This window comes from Sapajus apella, unplaced genomic scaffold (assembly GCF_009761245.1).
Source record: "Sapajus apella isolate SASKATOON/1434 unplaced genomic scaffold, GSC_monkey_1.0 scaffold29, whole genome shotgun sequence".
Taxonomy (NCBI): Eukaryota; Metazoa; Chordata; class Mammalia; order Primates; family Cebidae; genus Sapajus; species Sapajus apella.
In genome coordinates this window covers 9,996,878-10,020,349 of record NW_022436969.1, presented here as the reverse complement: position 1 = coordinate 10,020,349, position 23,472 = coordinate 9,996,878, and the positions used below count along the sequence as shown (strand labels likewise).

Genomic DNA, 23,472 nt, shown 5'->3' with positions numbered 1-23,472 from the left:
GCTGGAGTGCAATGGCGCGATCTCGGCTCACCGCAACCTCCGCCTCCCGGGTTCAGGCAATTCTCCTGCCTCAGCCTCCTGAGTAGCTGGGATTACAGGCACGCACCACCATGCCCAGCTAATTTTTTGTAGTTTTAGTAGAGACGGGGTTTCACCATGTTGACCAGGATGGTCTCGATCTCTTGACCTCGTGATCCACCCGCCTCGGCCTCCCAAAGTGCTGGGATTACAGGCTTGAGCCACCGCGCCCGGCTCACTGTGTATATTTTTATTGACTCCCACAACTAAAGTTTGAACTCCTGAAGATTAGGGCTGTGTCTCATTAATATGTATATCTTCACCCTATTGCCTTGCACAGTGCCTGATTTAACAGGCACACACCATGGCTTTGCTCAATGAACAGATCTTTGTCCTTCACTTTATAGAGAACTAACTAGCTTGGCTTTGTAGCACATTATTTCCTTGAGAGGCTCAGACCACATCTTCCCCCGCTTTGTGTCCTGGAATAATGCACGGCAGACAAGAGCTGCTCAAAATGATCTGCCTGGGCCAGGGCCACAGTGACACATTCAAATCTTTCCCTTTAGAGTATATTATCTGTCTACGAGATTCCTAAAGGGCTGGACTGAATGAGGAAATGTGAACTTTCACATCAAACTATTTATTACAAGGCAATTGCATGAGACCGTAACACTCTATAACCTTTGCTTTTGAAATCGTATTTATCTTCATTCCCTCCAGCAAGAGCTTTTTTCTTCCCAAGTTCTTATAAAGTGTTGACATTTGTGACCTGACTGTAAATTTTTATTTCCAGCATGACTTAATTATTTATAGTCTTAATGTCATTTTCTATCAATGACCCAAAAAAGTTTCTTTCAATTCTAGTAGAATTGCCTTTGTCCTGTTGAGATTGTAAAAAATGAAGTTAAAAAGCTAAAGAAAATTCTAGGGAGTGGATTATTTCTCATTCCAACTCACAGATTTAAACATTTGACAGAATGATTTTCTAAGAGGTGAAAGATCTATCCCAGCAAAAACTCAGAACTGGAGGAAAAAAAAAAGACCTGATATAAATTTTAAAAGGTTTCAATAACATTTCCACCATGTAAATTTCAGCTGGCAAACAGGCATATAACACACAAAATTGTTTCATGACATACATAAATTTCATAAGTGAAAAAAAAGTCACTGTATTAATTTGTTTTGCATTCATTAATTTTTAAAGAAAATGTGTTTTGCATTAAAAACAAACAAGGCCTTCTCTTCCCAGTTCTCTCCAGAATCAGAAAAAGCTGGGTTGAGAGGGTAGAAAAAAAAATGATGTAGATGAATAACTATTGATGGTAAAATACAGTAAGTACAAAAGTTTAGTTACCAAATAGAATCTTAATTTTTATAAAGATAGTAATATATTACTTTTTCTTATATATATAGAATCTGAATGAACACAGACTAAGGGAATTTCCCTGGTTATATAATTATGGGTCTTGTAAATTTCCTTTTTTTCCGTATCTGTATTTTTCTATAATAAATTTGTATTGCTTACATAAACAGAGTTATTTTAAATAAAAAGAATATGCTTTTTGTTATAAAACTAGAAATGATTCTTTAAAAAAATTAAGACTGTTATCATTTAAATTTACTTACCAAGAGATTCTCCCCCGCCACTCCTCTGTTGTTAAAAACCACACATCTAAAAACCAGGAAAGCAATTTTCGTTATTTCTACACATGATTCTTGCTCATGATATAATATTAAAGTCGTCTTACTGACACTGATTTAGAGTACTAAAAGATTTTAAAAATCTGTCTTACAGGTATGATAATGTTTGACAATTTCATCTAAATACACTAAAATAAAATTCCAGTTCTCTAAATTCCACATGTGGGTTCAAATTAGAAAACTGCATATTGAAGTGATGTTAATTTTTCCTACCAAAAGAGTAGAATATTTCCAACTTCTTCCTATGCACATATGTGGGCCTCCAATAAATGTTTTTAAAACAATTCTAAATACAAGTCAAATTTAAATGGTTTTTTTTTTTTTTTTTTTTTTTTTTTTTTTTTTTTAAGAAAGAATCTCCCTCTCGTTGCCCAGGCTGGAGTGCAATAGTGCAATGTCAGCTCACTGCAACCTCTGTCTCCCGGGTTCAAGCAATTCTCCTGCCTCGGCCTCCTGAGTAGCTGGGATTACAGGCACCCACCACTGTGCACAGCTAATTTTTTTGTATTTTTAGTAGAGACAGGTTTCACCATGTTGACCAGGCTGGTCTTGAACTCCTGACCTCATGTGATCCACCCACCTCGGTCTCTCAAAGTGCTGGGATTACAGGCATGAACCACTGTTCCTGGCCATGTTTTTGCTTTAAACAAAGAAAAAATATATGTTTTCTACCCATTGTATTTGCAACATTCATACGTATCTATTTATATCCTAAGAAATAGCTCTTGTTCCATTAAGGCTCAGCAAACATGCACACCAGAATTTTACATGAAGTGTAAACATCACAAGTAGAGCCACGAAGAGCCTGGCACTTGAGCTGGTGGGATGGGTCACTTTATGCTACTGCTTAGTGTTCAGTTGACCTAGGTGGGAAAGGTGACCTTGGGTTTTCTCTGACCCTGTTTTTATCTGCTGGGTAAATGGGCTAAGATCAATGTAAAGGGTTTGGATCAGTGTTGGCTCATGTAAGTAATCAGTGAAAGTTAGCTATCGGTAGTAATGGTCGTTGTAGTGTTGTGTGGCTTCAAAAATTATTCTATATTTACAATATTTAACTCTCATTTAACTTTCAGGGAAACATAGCCCCAGATTTGTATTTTTACCATCCTTAGACAAAATCCTGACTTGTGTCTACACAGGTTCTCACTGATTTAGTAAGTCTATATTCATATCAATTAAAATTCATTTGGTTTTTGTCTGATTATCCAGCCAATCCTGGGCATTTAAGCTTCCAAATCTCTTCTTTCAGGGTGCTGCTAAGCACTGTACAGGTTCTAATCACTGATGAACTGACTGCTTTATAGAACATACAAAACTCTGAGTCTTCTCAGGGAGGCTGGATCTCAAAGCACACCACCTTCATTTAATGTGGAATGCAGGCTATGTTCTTGTGAAGGAATTTTCTTGCAACTGAAAAGTCATACAGAAAATTTTATTAGGCCCAGCTGAAAGAAGATAAATATTTAGAAACCTCAGAAATCCTATTTGAGAAAAAGCTAGAAATATTACATTTTATTGACTCACCTAAGAGAAAATCTTTTTTCCTTCTTTGAGACATGGTCTTACTCTGCCACTCAGGCTGGAGTGCAGTGGTGCAATCACAGCTCATTGCAGCCTCAGCCTCTCATGCTCAGGCAATCCTCCCGCCTCAGTCTGCTGAGTAGGTGGGACCAAAGGTGTACACCACAATGGCCCAGCTAATTTTTTTCTTTTCTTTTTTTTTGTTGTTTGAGACAGGGTCTCACTCTGTCACCCAGGCTGTAGTGCTGTGGCACGATCTCCACTCACTGCAATCTTCACCTCCCAGATTCAAGTGACTCTCCTGCCTCAGTCTCACAAGTAGCTGGGATTACAGGCGCGTGCCACCATGCCTGGCTAATTTTTATACTTTTAGTAGAGACAGGATTTCACCTTGTTGGCCAGGTTGTTCTAGAACTCTTGATCTCAAGTGATCTGTCTGCCTCAGCCTCCCAAAATGTTGGGATTACAGGCGTGAGCCACCATGTCTGGCCAGCCTGGCTAATTTTTAAAAATTATTTGTAGAAACAGGATTTCACCACATTGCCCAGGTTGGTCTCTAACTCCTGGGCTCAAGTGATTCTGCTGCCTTGGCCTCCCAAATGCTGGGATTACAGGCATGAGCACAGTGCTCAGCTCGAGAAATCTTAAACTATAAATACATGCAGAAAAGTTAGAGTAGGCTCAGCGACTCCTTTACCTTTTCTTGCTAAGAAGAATGGTAAGACGTCTGGATATAAATAAAATTTCAGTTCGCCATTTGTATTTACTTGCATAAGCACCTAAGTCACACAGGAATCAGTGCTAAAGTTAATTATGACCTTGAAACTTGAAGCTCCCAGTCATTCAGAAAAGAACCACTTTAGAGTACAAACATTAAATAAGGATTAAAATGGCTTCTGGGGCAAGATGTCATCATGTGATTGCCAGGGAGAGAAGGCAAGAGCACTAGTGAGGGGAAAGAAAAAGATGATTTGCAAACTCATGAAAAAGCAGCCTATACATCCGGGATTTTCTTCTGAACTGTAGACTAGGATATTTGCACTTCCCTTCAGGCAACTTTGGAAAGTGGATCATAGTTCTGGTAGCTCTTGCTAGAGGAGGAATTGTACTGACCTCTCCATAAGGCTTTGTTCCTAACAATGTTTATTCAGTAATAGTCATCGTTGCTTCAAGCCTTGGACGTGGGGCAGAGATAAGGAAGAATAAGGGAGCAAAGCAGCTACAGAGGATGGTGGAAAGAAGTCTGCCATTCGGCCCCTTCTCCCATTCCAGCTGGTGATGAGCAACCAGCTCTTTTCAACCCCTTTGCTTACTCTGACAGTCATCAGGGAACACTTTACACATACAGCTAAAAGAGCTGGCTGTGAAACTACTATTCCTAAGAGATTGAAATGTCTGTAAACCTCTTCTTCTTTTTAATTTTCTTTAGAGATAAGATCTCTCTGTTGCCCAGGCTGGAGTGCAGTGGCACAATCATGGCTCACTGCAGCCTCAACCTCCTGGGCTCAAGTGATTCTCAGCCTCCTGAGTAGCTGGGACTATAGGCACAAGCCACCATGCCTGGCTAATTTTTAAATTCTTTTGTAGAGATGAGACATAGGAAGCTATGTTGCCCAGGCTGGTCTTGAACTTGTGAGCTCCAACAATCCTCTGGTCTCCGCCTCCCAAAGTTCTAGGATTACAGGTATGAGCCACTGTGCCCAGCCTCTGTTAAGCTTCTGTAACAGCTCTCTCCAATTAATTTTTAGTCATCTCAAACAATTCTAAAGGGCATGTATATGAGGGAAATTGTTCGGCAAAGCTTATTTTTCCTACATATTTGAACTATATAATTTTTTCCCTCAAAACAAGGAAAATATAAGGAGAAGAAATATTAAACAAAGAACAAACCTGGTAAGAAGAACTTTCTGCGACAAGAGAACCCATTAACCAGGGAAGCAGGTGGGTCTCCTTTAATGAAGGTTAAATAAAAGCAAGAAATTACCTATAGCACAGAGTTTCTCAATCTTTAGTACTATGGAGATTTCAGCCCAAATAATTCTTTGTAGCAGTGCTGTCTTGTGTATTATAGGATACTCAGCAAAATCTCTGGGGTCTACCAACTAGATGCCAATAGCACATGCCCCAGGCATAACAACGAAAACTGTCTTCAGACATTGCCAAATGTTCCCTGGGGCAAAACTACTCCTAGGTTGAGACATACTGTCACGGTGAGATGGACCAGAGAGCCTCGAATCTGCTCAGGCTTGAACCCTGGAGGTCAAGACTGCAGTGCTGTCATCACACCATTGCACTCCGGCCTGGGTGATAGCGGGAGAGCCTGTCTCAAAAAACAAGAACAACAACAAAAAGTAGCAGGCTCTGAGTTTGGGCACCTAAGAAAATCAGTGAAACTTGTCTGGGTTTTGAGTACCTGTCTAGGCCTAGTTCCCAAATCTGTAAATTTATCAGGCAGTCTAAAATATTTTTCAGTTCTAATTCCCCAAATCTTTGAGTCTTAGAAATAATAATCAGCAAAGGGTAGAGTGAGAGGAGCATTCACGAATCAGCTAGTCATATGATTCTGATTTCAGGTAATAATAACAACAGGTAACTTTTACTTGTGTTTACTATGTGGCCAGATCATGTTCTAAGCACTTTACATGAATATTAATATTGGAATAACTCATTTATTCATTCAATAATATTTACTTTACTAAAGACTGAGTTAGAGCCTGTAGTAGAGAAACAAAATAACAACATAAGGTTCCTCACCTCAAGGAGGGTACAATCTAGTTAGATTGAAAATATATGCAATATATATTCAGTTGAGTGACTACAACAAAGGTAATAAGACAGTATAGGATTCAATGTCCAATGAGTAGTATAGACAATAAAACTTTATGCGGTCAGGAGGGGCAAGACTGATTAAGAAAGGCTTCATAAAAAGGTAGATAGAGCTTACATGAGAACTTGAAAAATAGTAAAGATTCCAGCAAAAGGCAAATGTGAGATGCATTGTAAAGGGAGTAATGTAAGCAAAGATATAAGGTGAGAATGTATTAAATGTTCTGAGGGATGAAAAATCAATTATCAGTTGAAAAGTGGCTACACAGACAGTAATAACAGAAAATAAGAATGGAAAAATAGGTTAGGACAAAAATAAACATAAGGTTCTGAATTCCAGGTTAAGAAAAGATGATAAGGAAGTTCTGCCTCTAGTAATGTCCAGGTAGATGCTATAGGGCCAAGCCTTCCATAGAATAATAACTATATATTCTTGAAAAAATATAAAGGCAGTAGAGAAGAACAACAACAAAGAAGCATGCAGAAACTGAATTGGAATTGACACTAGGAAAATGAAAATCATACTGGGTGAGTTTTCAATTTTTACAGCTTCTTTTTTCACCTGAGGGAAGACAGTAATCGATAACACTCAAATGATAAATATAAGTTGGATAGAAATGCTCAGTCTCACAAGCTTGAACTATTAAAACAGAGTTTGGGGCCGTGGCTCACACCTGTAATTCCAGCACTTTGGGAGGCCAAGGTGGGCGGATCACTTGAGGTCAGGAGTTCAAAACCAGCCTGGCCAACATGGTGAAACCCAGTCTCTATTAAAAGTACAAAAATTAGCTGGGCATGGTGGCAGACACCTATAATCCCAGCTACTCAGGAGGTTGAGGCAGGAGAATCACTTGAACCTGGGAGGTGGAGGTTGCAGTGAGCCGAGATCATGCCACTGCACTTCAGCCTGGGAGACAGAGTAAAACTCTGTCTCCAAGCCTAAGAAAAAAAAAAAAAAAAAGAAAAAGACAAAAAAATCCACCATATTAGCAATTACATTAAATGTAAATGAATAAAAATCTCAATTAAAAGATGGAGATTGTCAGACTGGATTTTAAAAAAGCAAGATCTGGTTGGGCACAGTGGCTCATGCCTGTAATCCCAGCACTTTGGGAGGCCAAGGCAGGTGGATCACCTGAGGTCAGGAGTTCGAGACCAGCCTGGCCAACATGGTGAAACCCTGTCACTACTAAAAATACAAAAATTAGTTGGGTGTGGTGGTGGGTGCCTGTACTCAGGATGCTGAGGCAGGAGGCTGAGGCAGGAGAATTAATGGAACCCGGGAGGCAGAGGCTGCAGTGAGCCAAGATTGTGCCATTGCACTTTAGCCCAGACTGACAACAGCGAGATTTTGTCTCCAAAAAAAAAAAGAGCAAGATCTAACTACATGCTATCTACAAGCAATACACTTTAAATACAATGACATAGATACCCTGAAAGTTAAAGTATAAATAAAGATATACAATACAAACAGCAAAAAAAAAAAAAGGATGAAATGGCTATGATAATATCAGGTAAAGCAAACTTTATGACCAGAGGTTAAGAAGAACATTTCATGAGGATACAAAGAGTTAATTCATAGGAAGACTAACAATCTTAAATGTGTATGTGCCTAACAGAGCTTCCATATACATGAAGAAAAATAGAATTAAATGGAGAAATAGAAAATCTATATCTATTTTAAAATGCTTCTATCAATAAAAGACAAAAGTGAGCTATAAATAGTCTGAATAACACTATCAATACTAACCAAATTTAAATGTATAGAATACTACATCCAACAAGCGAATACACATTCTTTTCAAGAAATGATACTATCTAAACATTTCCAAGCTTTCTAAGGTCATAAAGGTAGTAAAACAAATTAACATAATTCATTTACCTTTTTCTAAGATGCTTCAGAAATCAAACCGTAATTAACATGGTAATGGAGAACAGTGAAAGTCAATTCATAATTCAGGAACCTCATTATCTCCTGTTTCAACTCCTTCCCTACAATATTTATTCTCCGAGTAGGAAACATGACTTGTTTGCCTGTCATGTTTGACTTGTTTGAATTTCCCTGATAAAACTGAGTCCCAACAATATCACAGGTATACATTATCATGTTAGGCAAAGTCATAGGACTTTTATTATGTTTATTAGTTTTTCCCAAGCTGAGAGTCTAAGGCATCCAAGGGTGTAAAAAAGTAGTAAAGAATGATTTTCAGGAACTATCAACATTTCAAAAAAAAGCCACACAGAAATCATATATTTATATATAGTAAGCCTGTACATTTCAATCTTTTTTATTTTAGATGGCGTTTTGCTCTTGTTGCCCAGGCTGGAGTACAGCGGTGCGATCTCGGCTTACTGCAACCTCTGTCTCCCGGGTTCAAGCGATTCTTCTGCTTCAGCCTCCCAAGTGGCTGGGATTACAGGCATCCACCACCACGCCCAGCTAATTTTTTGTATTTTTAGTAGAGACAGGGTTTCACCATGTAAGCCAGGCTTGTCTCGAACTCCCGATCTCAGGTGATCACCCGCCTCTGCTTCCCAAAGTGCCAGTATTATAGGTGTGAGCCACTGTACCCAGTCCTACACTTCAATCTTAACCCTGTCACATACCAGCTAATTTTGATCAAATTACGAACATTGCAGTTCTGCTTTTTGTTTGCTAAAATGGGGTTAATAATAGGTACCGTGAACTGGGTAGGTAATAAGTAGGATAACCTACATATAGTGCCTGGCACGGGGTCTATAATGTGGCAGGCACTCAACAAAGCTAAATTTAACTGTAATCAACCAAAGTGGCAATTCTGGTTATCTCTTGCTGATCATAAGGTCTAAGTGGCCCTATGGATTTCAAAAAAAGATGAGCAAGTTAATATTTAATTAACGTAGTTTATTTTTTAGGTATAATATTTCAAAACCAGTGGCCATGAGGGAAAAGGAATCAAAGATATCCTTAATGTGAGGAAGCTGAAAACCTAATGATATAACTAGCATCAATAATTCTTTCAGAGATCTTATACTATTTTATTGCAATCGTTTTCCTTCCCTGATGTAGCTCTGATCCTGAAATTTACTCAGCTGCTTTTTGATATTCTCATATTTCATTTCACTCATTTGAATTCTAGCTATGTCTCTTAGATATTTTTGTAGATTTTGTCAATAAACACCCAGTTGAACTGGACCTATTTAATAACCAAAGGGCTCTAGATTTATAGTGTTTGTAAACAACAGTTGTTATTCCAGTGTCACAAGTCACTGCTGGAAACTACAGACTCAGAGACATGGATTACAGGATAATGTCGATTCTGGCAGCCACTCTACCTTAGCAAGACATTTCCTTCCTTCTCTCTGTACTACCCTTTGGCTTGCCAGGCACACTGTTGTCTCTGGGCCCTCTTGGAGTGGCATCTTCTTGGTATTAATCATTGCAAAGAGTAGGCAGTAAGTATCTCATTTCCATCTGATGAGTCTACAAGAGTGGGGCTCTTTCCTAAGCCATACAACAGACGTGATTCACTTATTAAGGTTTCATAGTTAATACATACAAAATGTTTGCTATAGGTCAGGTACTAGACAACCTTCTTTATATACATTACATGCAATCCTCACAACCCTATGAGGCCCAGGTATTGTTACAGATGAGAAAACTGAGGTGTTCAGCAATGACATAATTTGTTTGTGGGTAGACACGTAGTATGTGACAGAGCTAGGATCTGAACCCAGGCAGATCTGACTCAAGAATCCACTCAACCACCTTACTTTGCTGCCCAGCACTACCTAAGCTGTAACATTCAGCTCAGGTCTCTTTTGCCAAAGAAGACGGGTGTTCTGAACACAGAGTACCCTTTTGAGGACATGCCAACTCTGATAAAAAGAGCTCTGTCCCTGAAAGTTTAATTGAGGTGCCACGCTATAGTGGAACAGCTAAAAATTAGTGCCCTAGAGAATGGAACCACTTGTCAGTCTCCACCATAACTTTTTCTAGAATACCATGAATGAAGCTAACCATTCAGTGCTTTTTAACGCATTAATCAAGCTAGTCTCACAAATGATCAGTTAACTGCCTTATTCCCAGAAGTTTAAAAACCAAATTATTTTAACAACAACAACAAAATGAGTTATTAAGAAAAAAATATTCGGGTGTTAATTTAAAATGATTTCTTATCCAAGACGTCGCTTTTAGATGAGGGAAATCTGGTCAGAACTTACCCTTTGGTTGTCTTGTTTTCCTTAGTTCAGCTTCTCTCATCCCTCCTCCCATCAAGGCACCTCTAATGCTGCAGGAAAAGCTAAACTGCATCTAGAGCTATGATAACTTCAAACATTTACTTGCTACTTCCCCCACATAAAATATTCTCAGGACCCCACTTGTTAAAATTTTATTATTATCTTTTTGAGACTAAGTCTTGCTCTGTCACCCAGGCTGGAGTGCAGTGGCACAATCTCGGCTCACTGCAACCTCTGCCTCCTGGCTTCAAGCGATCTCCTGCGTCAGCCTCCTGGGTAGCTGGGATTATAGGTGGGCATCATCATGCCCGGCTAATTTTTGTATTTTTCGTAGAGATGGGGTTTCACCATGTTGGTCAGGCTGGTCTCAAGCTCCTGACCTCACGTGATCTGCCTGCCTTGGCCTCCCAAAGTGTTGGAATTTTGTAGATTTAAAATTTTAAGTGTTAATTTTTTTTTTTTTTTTAATCACAGACGCTGTTGCCCTGTCAAAGTGTTAAAATTTAAATGTAGAAGGCCAGGCGTGGTGGCTCACACCTGTAATCCAAGCACTTTGGAGGCCAAGGCAGGCGGATCACCTGAGGTTGGGAGTTCAAGACCAGCCTGACCAACATGGTGAAACCCCGTTTTTATTAAAAAAAAAAAAAAAAAAAATTTAAATGTAGATTTGAAATTTAAAAATTTTAAGTCCAGCCAGGGCCACATTTAGAAGCAAATTTTATCCACTTTTAAATCATCTCCCACGTCGAGGCTCTCTTAAGAATATAAATGATGAACAGTGACATCCTTGCTACCAGCAGGTGGGCTCTGCAATGAAGAATAAGAGATCCTGATTCTGTCAAACCACACCAAAACATTAGATCTTTCTCTAAGAAGCAAATAGACAAGACAGTAAGAAATGTCTTAAAACACAAGTTTACAATCTTGCAAAAATCCCTCAAGTGATCTGTTGCCCTCTTCTTTTAAATTTTTTTGAGGCAGTCTTGCTCAATCGCCAGGCTAGAGTGCAGTGGCATAACCTCGGCTCACTGCAACCTCTGCTTCCCGTGTTCAAGCAATTCTCCTGCCTCCTCCTCCTGAGTAGCTGGGACTACAGGCTTGTACCACCATGCCCAGCTAGTTTTTGTATTTTTAGTAGAGATGGGGTTTCACCATATTGGCCAGGTTGGTCTTGATCTCTTGACCTCGTTATCCGCCTGCCTCAGCCTCCCAAAGTGCTGGGATTATAAGAGTGAGCCACCGTGCCCCTGCCAAAATTTAATTTGCAAGCTTCCCTTCCAGCTAAGAGCAGGCGAATGTGATATAAGCAAAAGTGGTGTGCACAATTGCTGGAATGCATCTTTAAAGGAAGATGGTACTTTTCCTATTGTGCTTTTTTCTCCTTCTTGGGTATTGGCATGCAGATGTGATGGCTACGGCTGAAGCATCCATGTTATGAAGCAACATATTAGGTTGGTGAAAAGTAATTGGTTTTTGCCATTAAAAAGAAATGGCAAAAACTACTTTTAATGGCAAAAACTGCAATTACTTTTGCACCAGCCTACTGTTGGAAGTAGCTTAGGTTCCTGACATTGACACGTGCCATACAAGCTGTAATCTACCTTGTTAGATTTTTACATGAGAGAGAAATAAACTTATATCGTAAGTCACTAATGAGTTTTTTTGCCACTTACAGCCAATCCTGCTCCTTTCTGGTGTACACTTCTTTTCTGCTGCATACTCTTTGCCACTTTGAATAGACTGTATGCTCCTTGAAAATAGGTTCTGTATTGTACTTTGCAGCACCAAAATACTTATGATGACCTAAATTTCAATAAACTTATAACTGTATAACTCTGGATTGGTCACTCCTGTTAATATTAGTTGGAGGTAAAATATAATGGTAAATAATAGCCCTCAGTTTTATTTTTTTTAATCTTTTTTTTTTTTCCTTCGAAGTCATACGGCTCTCCATTTTAAAAAGTCAAGGTAAAAGATGATTCAGGTTTTGTCAGTTACTGTTTTTCTCCTTGTTTTTGTTGTAGTACTGGAAATCAATTCAGAGAATGGGAAAAGGATTTCAGAAAATAAGATATTATTCATATACAGAAAATAATACCTATTAGGCTATATTTCTGAAAGGAGACTTTGTGGAATGAATGGTAAGGTTTCTAACTATTTTATCCATCAACAGTTGTAAATTATTAGCGATAACTGCCTTTTCTCCAGCCCTCTGGTTTCCATGAAGATGGCTCCTCTCTCAACATACTTCTGGTCTTTTAAAATTATTATTCACTTTTTTTTTTTTTTTTTTTTTGTAGAAATGGGGGTCTCACTATGTTGTCCAAGCTGGTCTCAAACTCCTGGGCTCAAGCAATCCTCCTGCCTTAGCCTTCCAAAGTGCTGGGATTATAGGAATAAGCCACTGCACTCGGCATTCCTAGCCTTTCTCATTTTACTTACCTTCCAGGAGGTGGAAGACATAACTGATTAATAAAATTTGAAAGAATTTTTCTGGCTCAGCAACTCTCTCCTCTTGGGGGCAAGAACTATCCAAGAGAGTATATAATGCAATCCGCCAGTGACGATGGACAGGTTATCATCATGTAGATAGGACAAACATTCCCCATCTCATTCTATTTACTCCCCCACTTTTTGTTTCAATTGGGGCAGAGTCTCACTCTGGTCCCCAGGCTAGAGTGCAGTGGTGTGATCTCAGCTCACTGCAACTTCCACTTCCCGGGTTCAAGCGATTCTCCTGCCTCAGCCTCCCAAGTAGCTGGGATTACAGGTGCCCGCCACCATACCCACCTAATTTTTTGTTGCATTTTTAGTAGAGACAGGGTTTTGCCATGTTGGCCAGGCTGGTCTCAAACTCCTAACCTCAGGTGATCCACCCCCTTCAGCCTCCCAAAGTGCTGGGATTATAGGTGTGAGCCACCATGCCTGGCCGACATAAATACCTTCTAAAGACCCACTTTGTGTAGGTCACCCAACCAAGTACTTTACAATTTTTTTTTTTTTTGAGACAAAGTCTCACTTTGTCTCCCAAGCTGGAGTGCAGTGGTTCCATCTCAGCTTATTGCAACCTCCATCCCCTAAGTTCAAGCAATTCTTGTGTCTTAGCTTCCTGAGTAGCTAGGATTACAGGCGCATGCCACCACGAGCAGTTAACAGGGTTTCGACATGTTGACCAGGCTGGTTTTGAACTCCCAACCTCAAGTGATCCACCCATCTCAGTCTTCCAAAGTGCTGGGATTACAGGCATGAGCCACCGCACCCAACCTACTTTACACATTCGTACTAAACCCTGTGAAGTAGGTGAGAACACTGTGATGAGGGAATTTAAATTAATTGTCCAGGGTCCCTTAGAAAGTGGCAGTTCCAACATCCAAAACCAGCTTGACTCCAAAGCCCATGCACATTCCTTCATATTACACAGCTTTTCAAAAGCCCTGCTATCTGCTAGATTCCACACAGATCTATTTTTATTCTTAGCGGTCTTTAAAACTACCTGGCTTTCTGTGGTAGATTGCAAAAATACTTTGAAGCTCTTCCTATCAAGAGGTGGAGTCTATTTCCCTACCCTTTGACTCTGGGCTGACCATGTCATTTGCTTTGACTAGTAGCATTGTGCTAGTTCTCAGCCTGGGCCTCAAGAGGCCGTGCAGTTTCTGCTTTTGTACTTTGTTGTTTTTATTTGAGACGAAGTTTCACTCTTGTAACCAGGCTGGGTGCAGCGGTTCACGCCTGTAAGAGACTGCAGTGAGCCATGATCATGCCACTCCACTCCAGCCTAGGCAATAGAGCCAGACTCGGTCTCAAAAAAAAAAAAAAGCAACCAAGGCTCACATCTAACTGGATGGTGCTTAAATACAGAATAATGATGAATTTTTGCTACTGCTAAGTAAATTTCTGGAACACCATAATTCTTGAACACCATATCATAGTTTCTAAGAGAATGTTACTTCATGGAGAAAACAAGCTATATTTCTAAAAGATCAGAATTAACTTGCTAAAATTAAGTTAGCTATTATGGAATTTTCCCCTTTACATCAAACATTTTTTTTTTTTTTTTTTTGCCCAAGGTGTCACTCTGTCATCCAAGCTGAAGTGCAGTGGCACGATCATGGTTCACTGCAGTCTCTACCTGCTGGGCTCAACTGATCTTCCTGCCTCAGCCTTGTGCATGCCACCATGCCCAGCTAATTTTTGTAGAGACTAGGTCTCACCATGTTGCCCAGGCTGGTCTCGAACTCCTGGGCTCAAGCAATCCATCGGCCTTGGCCTTCCAAATTGCTGGGATTACAGGCATGAGCCACCACGCTCAGCCCCAAATGATTTTTTTTAAGGTAAACTTACCCAACAGCTTACCTTAAAACAAGTATTTCAAGTTGAACTCTATTTTAAATACAACTCACAGAATGTTCCATTACAATAATTACTATCAGCTTAAAAAAAAAGGCTGAGGCACAAAAAAGCAGTGCCTTTTACAAGGACTCTACTTTAAGATTCTAAAGCTGCACTTGAAACTTAAAGTTGCTAAATCACTTGCAAAAAAGTTAAATTGTACCTGGTGACTGAGCTTAACATGGTTATTGAGAAAAGCTGTGGCATCATCGCCTGGAGACTAGCCAAGTGCACCTGCAAACTTAGGTGGCCAGAAGAGGCATAGATCACCTTTGATAAACAGGGATGACCTACAAGCTGATTCTGAATATTTTTTGCACTTTGGAGCTGAGCCAGGATGACAAGATTAGTGAATCCAGGCCCAAATACAGAATGTGACATGAGGGCCACTGTGTACTCTCACAGGGGTTTATAATTGCTATTCTCCCTCCATAACACCCTATCCATTGGGGGGGGTGGGTGGGTGGGAGGGTTGTTGGGGGTGAGCAGCAGGGCTCAGTCAATGCTCAGATGATTCTAATTTCATCCATCAATTCAGCCTAAATCTATGGAGTGTCTACTATACTAAGTGTCATTTCTTGTGAGATGATGCAGTTATGCATCGTCCTAAAAAAAAAAAGAGGAAAAAGAAAATGCAGAGAAAAATAATAATTTAAGGGATTGCTTTTCCATGCAAGAAATACTAATTATTTCTGAAACAAACATGTAGATATATTTGTGCTTCATTTAGAATGGATTGGGTGAAAAATAAGAAAGATTTTACTGATACCTGTATCCTAATTCTTCACTAAGATGGATCATATGAAGGATATATGATTCCTTGCTTGTTCCAGTGAGGCCAGGCAACAACAAGATAGTAGGTCTGGTGCTGGCATCCATATAACACGTACTGTTATCATTATCAAACCAGTCCAGTGAAATCTGTCCTCCATCTGCAGTTTTAATAAGTTCACTGAAATGAATAATTAAGAAGACATTACTATTTACATGTTTTAACTCATGTCTTAATTTTCTGTTTTAATTCTAAAAACACATGACATTATTTGGTAATTTAAAAATAACTTTTTTCCAGCATTCATGAACACACACCCATATCTCCATCTATAGATCATTTTCTTTCATTAGAAGGATTTTATGAAGATTAGTTCCATCAAGTATTTCCAGTAACCTCCGTACAAAGTCCTATCTAAAAGTGAACTGCGAATGATTAAGATAAATGAATACTTACTCATTACTCCAAAACACCCAGCACTTAACCATAGTTTGATTTAGGTCACTCAACTAATGCAACAGGGAAGTCTGAATTAAGTAAAATGCTGATTTAATCTCTGACCTCTGCTCCAGCTCTTTGGACTCAATAATGCAGTCTCCTTGTATAGTATGCTTCAAGAATTGCTTCTGAAATAATTTAAAGTATTTCTCACACGGTATTTATGAACTTAGAGAATTTTCCCAAACAAACAGAGCAAGTTTCAGGCAACAAAATAAACTCCAGAAGGACAGATGACTAAGGGAAATTAATAATAGGCACCATTTAAATCTCTTGGTTCCTGATAAACCCTGGACTGTATCTTTAAAATATCAGGAATTATTATCATCAAGATCCCATTTGCCTGTCAATAGGAAGTCATTTTACATGAATCAATCGCACAAAACCCAAATTAAGTGGCATCGTTCTCACCCCACCCCACTCCCAGTATCTGCTACATATCAATGAATGGATGAAGATAATCAAAGGATCTGAGTCTTTCTGACAGATGTATGACAAATTGGAAGACAGTAATCCCCAAACACTTCTCTCATCCTAAAAATAAACCATTTACATGAGGTGTGTGTGTTTGGGGAGGGGGGTGGTTAGGTCGGGAGCTAGGAGGCAAATACCTGAGTATTTTCCTGCAGTTGGGGGTGGAGCCGGGGACACACCTTCCATTTTCATTCCCTCTTTCTGTTCTACATACTTCCTAAAGCAGAGATTCTATTAACCAAGAACTGAGAATAAGCAAAAAAAAAAAAAAAAACCCAAAACAAACCAAAAAAACCCTGTGATTTTGCGGTAATGACTGAAAATGGTCATTCACTTACTTCCTGTACTGCACCAGAGGCTTCGAAGTGATGAAAGGTCTCAGCAGGGTCTGTCCTCGACTCTCCCAGCACCAGACCGTCGGGTAGTACGTTTCTGTAACCACGGGACAGTGGTCTTGAAGGAAGCGGCTGAAACTCTCACCCCCGGTCACTAACTGGGGTTTCTGAAGGGGAAAGCAGTATCAGAGAAGAGTCCAGAACGAGCAAAGTTTCTGCCAACCCCAAACCAGACACCGGCACAGACTTCTTGTCCCTTGCGCGAGGGTTCCCTCCGATTACATCTCTTTCTGGAAGGCCAACGCAACGAATTCAGTCACAGAGGACTGAAACGTAGGTTTCTCCAACCCTCGAGGGAAAGCAAGAGTCGCGATAAGGGATAAGTGCAATGGCGCGACCTCGGCTCACCGCAACATCCGCCCCCCAGGTTCAAGGGATTCTCCTGCCTCAGCCTTCGGAGTAACTGGGATAACAGGCGCCCGCCACCACGCCCAGCTAATTTTTTGTATTTTTAGTAGAGACATGTTTTCACTATGTTGGTCAGGCTGGTCTTGAACTCCTGACCTCAGGTGATCCAACCCGCCTCGGCCTCCCAAAGTGCTGGGATTACAGGCGTGAGCCACCGCGTCCGGCCGGGAGTCATATTCAAAAGCGCCACGGCGTTCCCGAATACTCTGCCGGCCTCGCAATCGGTGACCGGGCAGCGCCGCAGCACGGAGGTCACCAGCGTCCGGATTGCGCTCCGAGGACCCCCGGGCCGGGACCCCCCACCAACTGGCGGGCGGGCGGGCGAGTGGGCGCGCGGGCGGCGGGGGCTGCAGGTTTTCCCGCGCGAGCTCGGGGCGGTCGCTCGGGAGCAGCTCGCCGCCTGTCCCCCGGGCTGCCGACCTCCCCTGCCCGCGCAGCCTCGCGCCGCGCCCGCTGCCCTCGCTCTCGGCCCAGCAGTCCGGGGCCCTGCGCCACCCCCGGCTCACCTTGGCAATGCTGCTCAGGTAGTAACAGGCATACGCGACGCTGAAGCCCAGGATCAGGGATAAGCCCACCCCCGAACCGAAGAACCCCACCCGGACTTGGTGCTCCAGGTAGAGGGAGAGCTCCCGGGACAACAGCCGCAGGTCCATGGCCAGACGCTGCATGGCCACTGGAGCGCAGCGCGCCTGTCCTGCGGCGGGAGGAGAGCCGGCGGGCGGGCGGGCGAGCGGGCAAGAGCTGGCGCAGAGCCGCCGCTGCCGCCGCCGCCGCCGCCGCCGCCCCCCGAATACAGCGTCTCCTGCTGGGCGGAGCGCGGCTTCCGCCAACAGGCGTGGCGGAGCGGCCCCGGGAGGCGTAGCCTGAAGATCCGGCCGCCGCCGGCTCCGCCCCGGCTTCCCCGAGCCGCCCCACTGACAGCCACACGGGAACCTTCCAGAAGCGAGGTTCCAAGCCCGGCCACCGGGAGGGCGGGCGGACCAGGGTCTCCCAGCGAGGTCGCAGCCGGCGAGGGTGAGCCCCAAGAGTGGGTAAAGACCTGAGCCGACTTCGGGGATGGAGACGGGCCCGACCGCGCGGGTTCAGGTCCCGCACCTGCTGCCCTAGTGACCTTGAACGATTCCGCTCTGCGCCAGTGTCCCTAAATTAGCGGTTTAGGGTGCCGGGGAAGTGTGCCTTGCATTTAATAATTGGGGGAGTTAATGCCAAAGATACGTTAGCATATAAGAATTCCACATCCCCTAGACATTTGCGTTGCTCCCGAAGACTATGGAAAGAGAAAAAATATTCTCTGAACGTTCAACGGTGAGGACATCATACTCGACTCTGAATCACTCTGTGAATCTTCTTAGTAGCTAAGTATCACTTAAATGAGAAGCGGTTTCTGAAATAAATGAAAAGGTCAAGATAGTAACCGGGATTCAATTACGTTAAATGTCCGTTTGTGGTTCATTAATGCTTTGAATTTAGAGACTTCTGAAAATTCACACCTATTACCTAATGTATGGACAAGAAACTGTGAAGTAGGGTCTCCTAGGCTTATTTATGGCATGAGAAGTCAGGATACTTACTGGTAATCTGAAAAAGAAGATTTAACAGCTCATGTCTATTATAATGAACTCCCTCAGAGAGGTAGGAAGAGTGGCAAGACTTAAACAGACCAATGAAGTGAAAGGCCTGTCTAGATTATGAAAAATGTCACAGGATTGTAATTTTATGATGTAACTTAGATGGGGACATGAGATGGGTCAGAAGCGAGCAATTTATTTGGCTTCAATTTGGTCATTGCAACTTGATGGTTGGCTGCAGCACCCAAAATAATTCAATTATCTTTACTGAGCCTGTTTTTCTCTTGTTTTAATTGTCTGTAGCATAACAATTTCTACTTTATAGAGTTGCTGAGAGAACAAAATAATGTATGTACTAGACTCCCTGTGAGTAGAAGTAATTTTCATGTTCTGGCTCTCACACCTGAGCACGCATAGCAAACGTGAATGCATATGCTGGTTGCCATACTTGAATCTTACATGGGACATTCTTCATAACGCCTGCACCTGCCTTCTGCAGCGACCTACCAATAAATGCATGCATATTTCAATTTAAGTTTTTTTTTTTTTTTTTTTTTTGAGACAGACTTTGGCTCTTGTTGCCCAGACTGGAGTGCAATGATGCAGCCTCGGCTAACTTCAACCTCCACCTCCCAGGTTCAAGCGATTCTCCTGCCTCAGCCTCCCCAGCAGCTGGGATTACAGGCATATGCCACTATGCCTGGCTAATCTTGTATTTTTAGTAGAGACACGGTTTCACTGTGTTGGTAAGGCTGGTTTCAATCTCCTGATCTAAGGTGATCCACCAGCCTCGGCCTCCCAAAGTGCTGGAATTACAGGCGTGAGCCATGGCACCTGGCCCAGTTTAAGTTTAAAGTGAAAATATCATCAAATAACATGTTTGTCTGAGCCTGGGCACTATACAAAATACCATAGCCTCGGTGACTAAAACAGACATTTATTTCTCACTGTTCCGGAGGCTGGAAGTCTGAGATCAGGGTGCCGATGTGATTGGGTTCTAGTGAGGGCCCTCTTTTGCCTTGCAGATGGCTTTCTTTTTGCTGTGTCTTCCCATGGTGGAGGGAGAAAGCTCTGATGTCTATTCTTCTTCTTCTGCAGGCACTAATTCCATCGTAGGGACCCTGTCCTCATGATCTCGTGTAAACCTAACTACCTCCAAAGGCCCTGCCTCCCAATATCATCACCTTGATGGGTTAGGGCTCCAACATATGAAGGTAGAGGTGGGGGACAAAAACATTAATGCCTGTAATATTTTATAGGCATCATGGTGTGTAGAAAGCGTACTGACCTGGGAGTAAAAAACAGCTCTGAACTCATCCACCAAACTTAGGCAAATTATTTACTCTTTTGGGTCCTCAGCTCCTTGTCTGTAAAATGAGATGATTGCAATGGAGGTTGTCCAAGTTTCCTTTCTGTTAGTTCTCAGTCTTTCTTTAGAACTATTATTTTGGCTGCGCGCAGTGGCTCACGCCTGTAATCCCAGCACTTTGGGAGGCTGAAGCAGGTTGAATCACCTGAGGTCAGGAGTTCGAGACGAGCCTGGCCAACATTGAAACGACATCTCTACTCAAAATACAAAAAAAATTTAGCTGGGTGTAGTGGCAGGCATTTCTAATCCCAGCTACTTAGAGGCTGAGGCAGGAGAATCACTTGAACACAGGAGGTGGAGGTGGTGGTAAGCTGAGATCGTGCCATTGCACTCCAGCCTGGGCAACAGAGGGAAACTGTCTCGAACAACAAGCAAACAAAACTACTCTTCCAAATATACAGATGAGGAAATGAGAGCTTAAGAGAGTTTAATTCATTCACCCAACCAGTTTCTTCTTGGGTGATTATAGGGGACTGAAGATTCAATGATAAACAAAACAGATCAGTACCATGGAGTCTAGTGTGGCAACAGAGTATTAAGCAATTACATTATAAAAAGTATGGGGACTAGGGGAGGTTCCTGATGCAGCAGGTACACAGGGTTCTTAGTAGCAAACAGCAAAAACCAATTGGGGCTTACCATATGCAGAAAGAAAATTTATTACAATGGCATTTGGCAGCTGATGAAACTCCAGAAGGGCTGGAGAACACGGCTTGGAAGTTAGGAACAATGCCTTTAAAAGTCATGGTCCTGTGATGACAATACTCCTGCTCTCTCTGGGCTACACTCCATGGTTTTTGGCATCCACACCAGCCACACTAGGCACGAGGCTGTGCTCTATTAGATCCCTGACACTGTTGCCTCTGGAAATAGGGTGTTACCACCTCTACCCTCTCACTGCAGTGGATTATCCCTGCTTCTTAATTTCACTGTCTCCTTATTTATTCAAAGTCTATTGTGAATGCAACTGATTGGTACAGTCTAGGTTGTATCTCAGTTTCCTCCCTGCTGTGGGGGTAGGAAAACAAATATCGGGCATTTTCAGTGTCTGTGGTGGGGCATGCATGCTGCTTCAGTTGGTAAAGAGTCCCCAAACACAGATGAAGGTTCAGATGCTGGGCAGTCAGTAAGAATGCAAGTGCTTACTTCAAGCATGTAATGGAGCAACTTACATGCTTGAGGAAAAATACTTTTTAAAAATCTTCCTCAGACTGTTGGATGTGAGTGATGAGCAAAGACCTAGATAAGAAGAGATGAAGGTAAATAGCTTTTATAGGATGATTGAACTGCATGTGCAAGGGTCTGAAGATGGAAGCAAACAGCAAGTGAAATAAGTTTCCATAGCAAATGAATGGGGTTTGAACGAAAAACTGGGTATTTCCAAAACCTGTTTTGATAATTACAATGCTACATTACAAAATTTTATTACCTTTGTGATGAAGAAACAAATAAAATGAAATCATTGCTTCAAAAATTTTTTAAGACACTTGCTGTCTTAGATTATGCTTATATTTAATTTTTTTTTTTTTTACTAGTGAAATACTTTTTTTCTTGTTTTGAGACAGAATCTCTCTCTGTTGCCCAGGCTGGAGTGCAGTGGCACAGTCTGAGCTCACTGCAACCTCCACCTTAGCCTCCCGAGTGGCTGGGATTACAGGTGTGCACCACCACGCCCAGCTAATTTTTGTGTTTTTAGTAGAGACAGGGTTTCACTATGTTGGCCAGGCTGGTCTAGAAATCCAGATCTCAGGAGATCCGCCCTCCTTGGTCTCCCAGACTGCTGAGATTACAGGCATGAGCCACCACGCTCGGCCTTGAAATACTTTATTGGATAAATACAATACAAAACAAAATGCATTCAAATACTTTCCCCAAAAATCAATTTTTGCCCAGGTGCAGTGTGGCTCACACCTCTGATCTCAGCACTTTGGGAGGCCAAGTTGGGAGGATTGCTTAAGCCCAGGAGTTTGAGACAAGCCTGAGCAATATAGTGAGACCCTATTTCTACAAAAAATTACAAAATTAGCCAGGTGGAGTGGTGTGTGCCTGTAGTTCCAGCTACTTGGGAGGCTAAGGTGGGAGGATTGCTTGAGCCCAGGAGTTCAAGACTTCAGTAAGGGGTGTTCACACCACTGCACTCCAGCCTAGGTGACAGAGTGAGACCCGTCTCAAATATATATACATAAAATCAATTTAAAAGGCCTTTCTATTCAGGCTAATGACAACCACAATAAAGACAGATATGCTAGTTTAACATAATTGGCTGATTTATATAGCACTTACATCTTTTAGCCCACAGGTATATTATTAAATGATAGCAAGCACCTAATACTACCATTTTTACAGAACTAGGAAATAAATTTCTAAGAAAGAAAGATTTTCCAGATCCCATCTTTTATTTAATTTTATTTTTACTTTTTGAGACAGAGTCTCACTCTGTTGCCCAGACTAGAGTGCAGTAATGCAATCTTGGCCCACTCCAACCTTTGTCTCCTGGGTGCAAGCAATTCTCCTGCCTCAGTCTCCTGAGTAGCTGGGATTACAAGTGCCTGCCACCATGCCCGGCTAATTATTTTAGCATTTTTTAGTATTTTTAGTAGAGACAGGGTTTCACTATGTTGGCCAGGCTGGTCTAGAAATCCTGACTTCAGGTGATCCCCCCCGCCTTCTTTTTGTATTTTTAGTAGAGATGAGTTTCACCACGTTGGCCGGGCTGGTCTTGAATGTCTGACCTCAAATGATGCACCCACTTCGACCTCCCAAAATGCTGGGATTACAGGCGTGAACCACTACGCCCAGCCAGACCCATCTTTTATATCCACCCCAGCAGCCTAAAGAGGATAAAGCCAGTAACTTTCCTCACAAGAGCTCATGACTAGTGTCACTTTGGTATCATCTATCTTTCTTTTCTTTTCCTTCCTTCCTTCCTTCCTTCCTTCCTTCCTCCCTTCCTCCCTTCCTCCCTTCCTCCCTTCCTCTCTCTCTCTCCCTCTCTCTCTCTCTCTCTGGTTCCCTCCCTCCCTTCTTTTCTTTTTTTTTTTTTTTTGACAGGGTCTTGCTCTGTCACTCAGGCTGGTGTGCCATGGTGTGATCATGGCTCACTGCAGCCTCAAGCTCCCAGGCTAAAGCGATCCTCCTGCCTCAGCCTCCCAAGTAGCTGGGACCACAGGCCCATGCCACCATGTCTGGCTAAGCTTTTTCTTTTTTGTAGAGACTGGATCTGTCTGTGTTGTCTATGCTGGTCTTGAACTCCTGGGCTCAAACAATCCTCCTGCTTTGGCCTCCCAAAGTGCTGGGATTATAGGTGTG

At 42.0% G+C, this 23,472-nt stretch overlaps 1 protein-coding gene across 2 annotated transcripts in view; it reads right to left on the bottom strand.

Annotated features, from left to right (window-relative positions):
- ABHD3 (abhydrolase domain containing 3, phospholipase) overlaps nucleotides 1-18,046 on the bottom strand; it is a 46,410-nt gene extending 28,364 nt beyond the window's left edge. Inside the window, exons 1-4 of one of the 2 annotated variants that reach the window (XM_032293221.1) lie at nucleotides 17,733-18,046; nucleotides 16,762-16,925; nucleotides 15,449-15,631; nucleotides 1,648-1,693 (exon numbers count right to left, since the gene is read on the bottom strand). In XM_032293221.1, the coding sequence (XP_032149112.1) occupies nucleotides 1,648-1,693; nucleotides 15,449-15,631; nucleotides 16,762-16,925; nucleotides 17,733-17,894 (555 nt within the window). In that variant the 5' untranslated portion in view covers nucleotides 17,895-18,046. The remainder of the gene's footprint in view (nucleotides 1-1,647; nucleotides 1,694-15,448; nucleotides 15,632-16,761; nucleotides 16,926-17,732) is intronic. The other variant, XM_032293222.1, reaches the window with a different exon arrangement.
- Nucleotides 18,047-23,472: the final 5,426 nt, after the last annotated feature.